The 9,471-nt window shown below is 35.5% G+C and overlaps 1 protein-coding gene across 1 annotated transcript; it reads left to right on the top strand.

The window, feature by feature from the left end:
• The first annotated feature begins 5,050 nt into the window (after positions 1 to 5,050).
• Positions 5,051 to 8,610, top strand: LOC128216246 (uncharacterized). Its single transcript, XM_052922816.1, has 3 exons — positions 5,051 to 5,110; positions 5,513 to 5,874; positions 7,230 to 8,610. The coding sequence occupies exons 1-3, from the start codon at positions 5,051 to 5,053 to the stop codon at positions 8,608 to 8,610; spliced, it is 1,803 nt and encodes a 600-aa protein (XP_052778776.1).
• Positions 8,611 to 9,471: the final 861 nt, after the last annotated feature.

Here is a 9,471-nt window from a genome sequence, read left to right as displayed (position 1 = left end):
ACCCCGTAAATGCAACTTCGAAGGGATAAAAGTACGGACCCCGAACATGCATTGTGTTAGGGATAAAAGTACCGACTCCGTAAATGCAACTTCGAAGGGATAAAAGTACGGACCCCGAACATGCAACGTGTAAGGGGTGAAAATATTTTCCCTAAGAAAATAACAAAATACATCATACCCAATCAATTACATCATAAACGTGTTCTTCTTGATGTAAGTCATAAAATAATAAACTTAAAACTTAACTTTATTTTAAAACACTTAAACTTTAATTTCAATAGTTTGCTCTTATTCTTTATTGTATGCGTTTCATAACACCTTCTTTGTGTATGTTGTATGCATAGTTGAAAAACTTTCTTTGCATTTGTTGTATGCGTTACTATATATATATATATATATATATATATATATATATATATATATATATATATATATATATATATATATATATATATATATATATATGTATGTTGTCTGCGTTTTAGTCTGTACCCTAAAATCAGTCATGACCTATTACGTAGGCGAGAGATAAGTCATTAGAGTTAAAATCTATACGAACTTTACTCTTCACTCACATACAAACACAATTGTCGTAAAGTGGAACGTTTGCCGCAAAGTAGTATTACTTTCGTTTCAGGCATAAAAAATGAAAGTGTGAATGTCAGCAGGCACACAACGTTGTTTCAACGTTGAAATATAGTTGAATATTGGTCACAACGTCACCTGTACGAAATTTTCAAACCGTAAAACATACGTAAAACTTTAATTTCTACGTACGGAATCATGGAAATTACGCCCAGAATTGAGAAAAATAAAGAACAATTTACGTGTGCTAAACAGACGGAAACTGACCGTAAAAGTGGACGTAATATTTAAATTAACCGGAATTTCGGAACAGGAATTTTTATAAAATTCTGTGCGTAACAATTTCCGTACGTAAAATTAAGATAGAATTTACGTGTGCTAAACGGACGGAATCTGACCGTAAAAGTGGACGTAATATTTAAATTAACCGGAATTTCGGAACAGGAATTTTTATAAAATTCTGTGCGTAAAAATTTCCGTACGTAAAATTAAGATAGAATTTACGTGTGCTAAACGGACGGAATCTGACCGTAAAAGTGGACGTAATATTTAAATTAACCGGAATTTTGGAACAGGAATTTTTCAAAAATCTGACCGTAAAATGGCACGTAATATTTAATGTAACTGGAATTTACAACATTTCTAGAACTCAATGTATTGCTTTTCACTACATGCCTGCCGAAACTTTTCCAACTCTTGTTTAGATAAAATAATATAATTTTCTTTCATATTATTTATTATATTAAACTTTATTTACATTTGCATGATTTTATTTTTTTTGTGATTTTAAAATCAATAAACTGATTATAATGATATAATCTGCAATATAAATTTATCATGAAATGAAGAGACACTAAGTCTACAAAGAAAAGTTAAAGTGTTTTTGGAATCGTCTGTGAGTTTTATGTCCATGGTTATTAACACAGACTCAACTTGCTGGATTGATGATGCCTTTTTTCCCAGTCAGATCCAAATGTATTCTGTCCAGCAACTATGACGTCACAAAATCTGCAGTAAAATTTAATATCATGTAAAATTATTTTATCACTAGTATCAAAATGCATCATTTTTAATCCATTTATACATTCTCAAGCACACTTTATCATCCTCACAGCTTAAAGTAACTCGCTCATGATTCTGGACCAAAAATAAGCTTTCCCGGTTATGCATCTGAAAACACTTATTTATCATTATTTTACTCTATCATATCAAAATTGCAGAAAAAAATACATTTAAAGCATAAAAAAGGATTTTGGTTATAGTGGGGTTCAAACCAATGCCAGTTAGGTCAAGAAAATATAAGAAAACAGCAGGCTTGTCCACACAGCCACCAGGACTTATACAGATTGGTGGATATGTTGACAAGGACATGCCCAGCGGTCAAACCCTGTTTTATGGCTTTGGGCAATGGCTAGAAGCATGCAACAAAACACACAAATGCAAACATTCAATCAACATAGCCTGCATTTTGATTACCCATCACATAAAAATGTTACTCATCACAAATGTGTTGTTGTTGTTTTTTACATGAGTAACAATACTGCTTTAAAACTATAAGACTATAAAAACAGCATGATTTCCATATAGATATATTTCTTTCTAAATTAAAATACAATCCTTCACAAACCTATGAGGGTAAGGTCTGCTTTATATGTTCCTAACTGTTACTTTCAGATCTTGTTTTCTCCCTCGCCATTGAATAAAAAGCCATCTACAAGCATTTTAACAAAGAATAACATACATATACAGAAAAACACAATTAAAACTCACAATTTTACTGTCAGACTTATCACTTACAGTTTCTTAAGTTGATAGTTATTTAAGTTATTTACATATATACTTTACTTTTTATTATGCAATGTATCATGCATGTACATTCATATGGCTTTTGACACACTCAGTTTAAACATTTCCCTTTTCCACATACAAATGTAAAGTTCTGACCATGTTTTCTACATAAATAATAATCTGAAATACCATGTGTTATGAACTCACAGTGAGGGGAATAGCATTATTTTACTTATCTTTAGCATATAACTTTTTAAAAGACTCATAATTATGTAACAAGTAGGATAATATGAATGACATATAATTCAGGATACATTTTTGAAATAACTGTTTACCTTCAAACCATGAGATATCCTGATTATATCCAGCAAAACAATATAGGAATCTTCAGAAGGTTAAATCACCATGGCTGCCATGTTTACATCAAGAAAATCAGAAAACCCGCCTGAACATTTGAAATCCACTGATCTTATTGGCTACTGAGCCCTGATTCTCTGCATACTCACTGAAATTTTCTGTCTGACCTTAGATAATCTGATAAGCCCAGGCAATGTGTACTGTGGGAAATAGTTTGGTCAATAAACTTAAACGATCACACTGATTAAAGGCTTCTAATTTCTGAAGAATACAAAACTGAATTATTTATGTTCATGTTTTGCTTTAGAAAAGTGTATTGTGAGTAAGGAAGAGCAATCAACATTAATAAGGTTATATACCAATAACATTAGAATGTATGTTTATCTTTTTGTGCTTTCTTAAACTTATGAAATGAAAATTTAATAATAATAATAATAATAATAATAATAATAATAATAATAATAATAATAATAATAATAATAATAGTAATAATAATAATAATAATAATAATAATAATAATAATAATAATAATAAATATAATAATGATAATGAAAACAATAATTATAATAACAATAATAATAATAATAATAACAACAATAAATAATGATAATAAATAAATAATAATGATAATATTAATAATAATAATAAGAATAAAAATAAAGACAAATTCTGAGACAAATTCTGATGTCATTAAGAAAAAAATGGAAGTCCCTATTTACGGCCAGAAAAATGAACTTTACGTGTGTCATGTAAAACTTACTCTGTTTTAGCAGTGAAAAGTATTTCAGAAATTTTCTAAGTTTGAAATTACGGCCAGAATCAGTTTCCAACCGTAATTTTGTAATATTTTGTATATTTTCCGTCCGTAAATGAATGAAGTTCCAGTCAAGGTACATAACTTTCCTGCCCACAAATAAATTACTGCCAGATTACGAGCGTAAATATGATATTCCTGCCACTTTCCTGCCAAATTCTGGCCGGATTCCTGCTGAAAATTTCGTACGGGCAATCAACAATATTTCAACGTTGAAACAACGTCGAAGCTTCAACGTTGAAAAATTGTCGACATTTCGACGTTGAAACGACGTTGAAATACGGTCGATACCTCAACATTGAGGATGGTTGAAAAATGGTTGTCATATTGATGTTGTCATGACATTCGAATATAGATCGATATTCTGTTCTGTTTATATTACCATTTCCACATTCAATTTTTTATAGAGAGCCATTTATGCTTGATGAGTAGTCTTCTTTTTTGAGGCTGAATGGCCATCTACCGCAATACAGAGTTACCCCGATTGGTAAGTTCGAAACCATTTGCGCCACTTGAGTATTGGGTGGTTCCGGTCCTTTTTAAAAAAATATCGATTGTGCAGATTATCAGTAACAGCAGAGATTTATCGTAAATTCCATTAGTTCAAGCTAAATACGTGTGGGAAGTGACAGTCAGTTCCATTCGAGTAAGTACGTTTGGTATTTATTTACAAAATGTCAAAAAATTATGTTTTCGAACGAATTATTTGTTGAAAATCATGCATTTCGGATACGACGGGATTTCGGATACCATTTCTATTGTTCAAATTATGGTGAAAAATGTTCCTAATATACATCTTCTTTTCCTAAGGGAGTAAACAAATGTACAAACATGGGATAGTTGTATTAAATATTAATTTTAAATGATTTCAAAATGGATAAATATATATGTTTATTAAATGTATGTTAAAATGAAAAATCTGAATTAATAGTATTAAATGTCTAATTGAGCTACGATAGTTGCAAGTATTTCAGCAATCAGTAAAACTTGCACCTAACATATAATGTAACACAAAAAGATATACTTATATTTGTACATTATAAGACTATTTATTTCAGATTTTCAAGAAGTTAATGTGTTTTATTTCTACTTATCACACACAAAATCTGTATAAATTTGATTTCATTCTTAGTCTTCAACAATTAATTGACATGTACTTAATATATTAATCTTATTAAATGTATTATTGTCAAGTTTATAGAACTTGCATTGTGTTTTGAAATATTAATCAGAAAAAAAAATATTTCTAATGCACCATGGCCATTTGTTTTTGGTAGTAACAGGGTTTTTTTCTGTGGTACCGGACCCATTCCCGAAGAATCAGATAAGATGATGTTAAGTTTTGGGGGTATTTGAATTATTCATTTACAAGTGTGTGTATACTGGCACGTGATGAATTATGTCAAATATGTTACGTGGGAAGGCAACACTACTCTTCTTTGCATCTATTATGTTTATAAAGGATGGTTTATTTACATTTATTGTTCTAATCTTTTACATTTCAGCATGGATGAAGAAGGGGTGGTGCATCGCATTGTTGATGAGGCAGTGGATGAGGAGACATTGGCAAATTATATCTTTTGTATGACTCGTATTAAATTTAAACTCATTATACCATTTACATGTACATACTGTATAAATGTAATCCAAAAAAAACAAACTGTGTTCTTTATAGTTTTTACCTTACCTTAACCCTTCAGCGGTTTAACTGCAACGTCTATTCAATGTTGAAACTGCAACGCTGGTTCAACCTCATTTCAACGTTGTTTCAACCTCATTTCAACGTTGTTTCAACGTTTAAACCGCAACGTTGTTTCAACGTTGAAATCACAACGTCAATACAACTTTCAAATACAACCATATTTCAACCTTTTCTCAACGTTGAAGGATGACTGTTGTTTCAACGTTGCTTCAACGTTGTTGTGCCTGCTTTGACATATGGCATCAAATTTTGAATCCTCTATTCAGAGGGGCTGTGATTTCATCCACGATTTCGTCTGTTCCCCATGCGAAGAAGATGGATTGAACACGGAAGCTCAATATTTCTGTAATCAGTGTACGAAATATTACTGCGTAAACTGTGTCCCAGTTTACAACAAGCTATTCAAGAGACAGTCGGTGCTCGACCGGACGGACATGACGAAATTGGCAGCAGCACCAGGGATGGTGGACGTCCTTGAGAGATGCGAGAGGCACCCCGGGGAGGCGCTCAAGCTGGTCTGTGGTGACCATGACCAGCTGTGTTGTCACGTGTGCGTTGCCATGGATGTGTGTCTGTGTCTGTCTATTTGCCCGCCTGCCTACCTGTCTGCCTGTCTGACTGTGCGTGCGTACGTGCGTGCGTGCGTGTCTGCCGTGCCAACCCCTGTCTGTCTGGAAGACTAGACGACGACGACAAAATATGAGTATTTAAATTGATGTGATTATAGAAGATTGTTGTAAACTAGCGTCTTTATAAATAAAATATATGTTTTTCCTTTCTGTCTGTGTGTCCGTCTGTCTGTGTGTCTGTCTGTCTATGTGTCCGTCTGTCCTCTGTGTTTCTTTCTATTTGTTTATCTGTGTGTTTGTCTGCCTGCCTGCCTAACTCTGTGTATGTATGTCTGTGTGTTCGTCTGTCTGTGAGTGAGTGTCTGTCTGTGTGTCTTTCTGTCTGTGTGTCTGTCAGTATGCTGTCTGTCTGCCTGCCTGTAAGCCTGCCTGCCTGCCTGTGTTTATGTCTGTCTGCGTGTCCGTCTGTCTTTGTGTCGGTTTGTATGTGTTTCTGTTTGTCAGTGCTGTCTGTGTGTCTTTCGTTCTGTGTATCAGTGTGTCTGTTTGTCTGTGTGTTTGTCTGCCTGCCTGCCTGCTTAACTGTGTGTGTGTGTGTGTGTGTGTGTGCGTGCGTGCGAGCGTGCATGCGTGCGCGGGTGGGTTCGTGCGTGCGTGCGTGCGTCCATCCGTGCTTGCGTGCGTGTATACTTGCGTGCGTGTTTGTCTGTGTGTCAGTCTGTCCGTCTGTCTGTATTTCTGTCTGCCTGTGTGTCTGCCTGTGTTTTTCTGTGTATGTGTTTGTTTGTGTGTGTCTGTCTGTCTGTTTGTCTGTCTGGGTGTCTGTCTGTCTGCATGTCTGTCTGTCTGTCTGTCTGTCTGTATGTGTGTATGTCTGTCTCTGTGCCCGTCTGTCTGTGTGTCCCGTCTGACTGTGTGTCTGTCTTTCTGTGTGTCTGTCTGTCTGTATTTTCTTGTATGTGCGTATTTCTGTATGTGTGTCTGCTTGCCAGCCTGCCTGCCTGCCTGTATGTATGTCTGTCTGTCTGTGTGTCCGTCTGTCTGTGTGTCTGCCTGTCTATGTGTTAGCGTTTCTGTCTGTCTGTCTGTCTGTCTGTTTGTCTGTGTCTTTGTCTCTCTGTGTGTCTTTCTGTACGTGTGTATCCATGTATATCTCTTTGTTTGTCTGTCTGTGTTTGTGTTTAACTGTCTTTTTGTCTGTGTTTGTCTGGGTATCTTTGTGTGTGTCTGTGTGTGTGTGTCTGTGTGTGTGTGTCTGTCTGTTTGCCTGCCTGCATGTCTGACTGTGTATATTTGTGTGACGACGAAGACGACGACGACGAAATATGAGTATTTAAATTGATATGATTAAAGAAGATTGTTAAAAAGGCGTCTTCATAAAAATACATATATGTTTTTCCTTCTTTTATTGCAGACAATGTTCAGCAATACAGCACATTCCAGTCGTTGCAAAGGGCATCCGCAAAGATCCCGAGTTTCGTCAACTACCTCAACGGGTAGCTGTTCTTAGGAAGCAGATAGAAGATATGAAAAACGACAGAAAAAAAAATAGTTCCTCACTGAGGAAGACTCGAACAGCCATTGTTGATGAAATCAAAGCAATCCGTAAAAAGATCAACGACATTCTTGACAAGATGGAGCAAACAACCGTTCAAGATTTAGACCGTCTGGTAGCTGATCAGGAAATGTCCATTAAGAAAGAAATGGAATCCTGCACACAGATGGAAGACGAATTAAAGAGAATTATGGATGACATACAAAGCAAAGACTCATCAGGCGAACCACCCCTATATATTGGGTTCAGAAAATGTGAAGAAAAAATCAAACAAGCAAAAGAAATTCTGCAAAACATGTCAAATGTTGTCAAATACGATTTAACTTTTCGTAAACATAATGGAATAGAAGATAAATTGTCCTCGATGGAGACATTTGGAGAGTTAAATGAATCGAATGTTTTTGGTAAACAACCACTGATATCACTATTCCCCCGAGATCATGTATTCGGTACCAAAGGTTACAAGGAGTACAACGTGAAGATGAGTTCAGACAAAGAAAAATGTGATATTGAAGGGATATGTGAACTGCCTGGTGGAGAGTTTGTTATTACAGACTCCACCAACATGAAAGTGAAACTCCTGGACCACGAGTTCAGGTTTGTCGACCACTGTGATGTCTCCGAGTATCCATTTGACGTGTGCCACATTGGCGGAAATGAGGTTGCCGTTTGTGTTGACAACTTTAATAAAAGACATGAACTTCATTTCATTGACATATCAAAAGCAAAACTTGTGACTACGAGAAAATCAAGTTTCATCCATGGATGTTACAGCGCAGCTCATCACGGGAACAACCTTTACATTTCATCACGCACAGCGCTGTACGTCTATACGATGACGGGGAAGCAGGTAAAGAAGCTGTACGAGGACATGTCGGGTGATTACACGGTGAAGAGAATTGCCATCAGTAACGACGGGAAGACTATCTACATCACAAACTTTGAAAATAATCAACTTATCACCCTGGACAATCTCGGCAACAAGCTGGCCACATTCACTGATCCTGACTTGAGGGGACCTTGCGGAGTATACGCGACAACTGCTGGACACGTGTTCGTCTGCTGCTATAACTCTAACACAGTGCTGCAGGTTGACAAGGACGGGAAGACGAAGTTGGCCACACTGGCTAGGCAACAAGACGGAGTGTGCTACCCTAAAGCTTTGTTCTTCAGCAGCCGTAGTTCCTCTCTGGTTGTCGGCGGATATGAAGACACGCTTCTCGTTATCAGTGTACGATAAACAATAACAATAGATTCACTTACAAGTGACGAAAGAGATCATTATTATAACTGTTTTTTTTTTAAACTTAAACATTTTATGTTAGTATTAGTTAACACGGATATAGATTGTTCACTTTAACACACGAGTCATATTTGCTTTAACATACATATACATTTATATGTTACGTATTACGCTTGCTTTTTGCTACAACGTTATAATGTTTATCGTGCGCATTTTATTCAACTATATCAATCTTGATTTCAAAATGTTATTCACATATGTTATATATCTGGTATGAGTGTGTATGTATATATGTATGAATTATTCTCTCTTTAAAGTCGAAAACAATGGTACTTATGAAAGATACCAACTTTGCATTTTTAGCCATTTAACACACGGTTATAAAATTGTTAACAGTGATTGATATTTGCCATAAATGCATTATTAAGTAAGAAGTTGAAGATTTATCACTGAAAATCTATGTTTGTTATACATGTGTATGTATTGGTTTTGAATAAGAATGTCACTTTAACCTTTGTCAGCAAACGTTGGATTTATATTTAGGGGACCGATATATCAATACTTTAATAGAAAAGAAGTCTGAAAGGAAATGCTTGACCTCTTCTTAACCCGCCTGACGGCTATGATTATTACCCCGGTTACAAGAATAAGCGTTGTTATGGAAACCAAAGCCGCGACCACCTCTGCAACCTGGCCGTCAGTAAGGGAATCACACACAGATTATAATGGTTCTGTACAACGTACTTATTCACTCAGGCGTAAAAAAGCGTTTGCGGCCGGGTTCCCGACCTACTCTTTTGTTTTGTCCAGAGCCAAGCCCTTGAGAAATATATGTTTCAATTTGCTTATTTTAATATA

This window comes from Mya arenaria, chromosome 14 (assembly GCF_026914265.1).
Source record: "Mya arenaria isolate MELC-2E11 chromosome 14, ASM2691426v1".
Classification (NCBI taxonomy): domain Eukaryota; kingdom Metazoa; phylum Mollusca; class Bivalvia; order Myida; family Myidae; genus Mya; species Mya arenaria.
The sequence above is the reverse complement of the archived record's forward strand: the minus strand, read 5'-3'. Positions and strand labels throughout refer to the sequence as shown.

What these genes read in the sequence shown, in the direction of transcription:
- LOC128216246 (XM_052922816.1), top strand. Translation starts at nt 5,051, where the DNA reads ATGGATGAAGAAGGGGTGGTGCATCGCATTGTTGATGAGGCAGTGGAT. An exon ending in CAGTGGATGAGGAGACATTG is followed by an intron (nt 5,111 to 5,512) that starts GCAAATTATATC and finishes TCCTCTATTCAG; the next exon opens with AGGGGCTGTGATTTCATCCA. An exon ending in GCCTGTCTGACTGTGCGTGC is followed by an intron (nt 5,875 to 7,229) that starts GTACGTGCGTGC and finishes CTTTTATTGCAG; the next exon opens with ACAATGTTCAGCAATACAGC.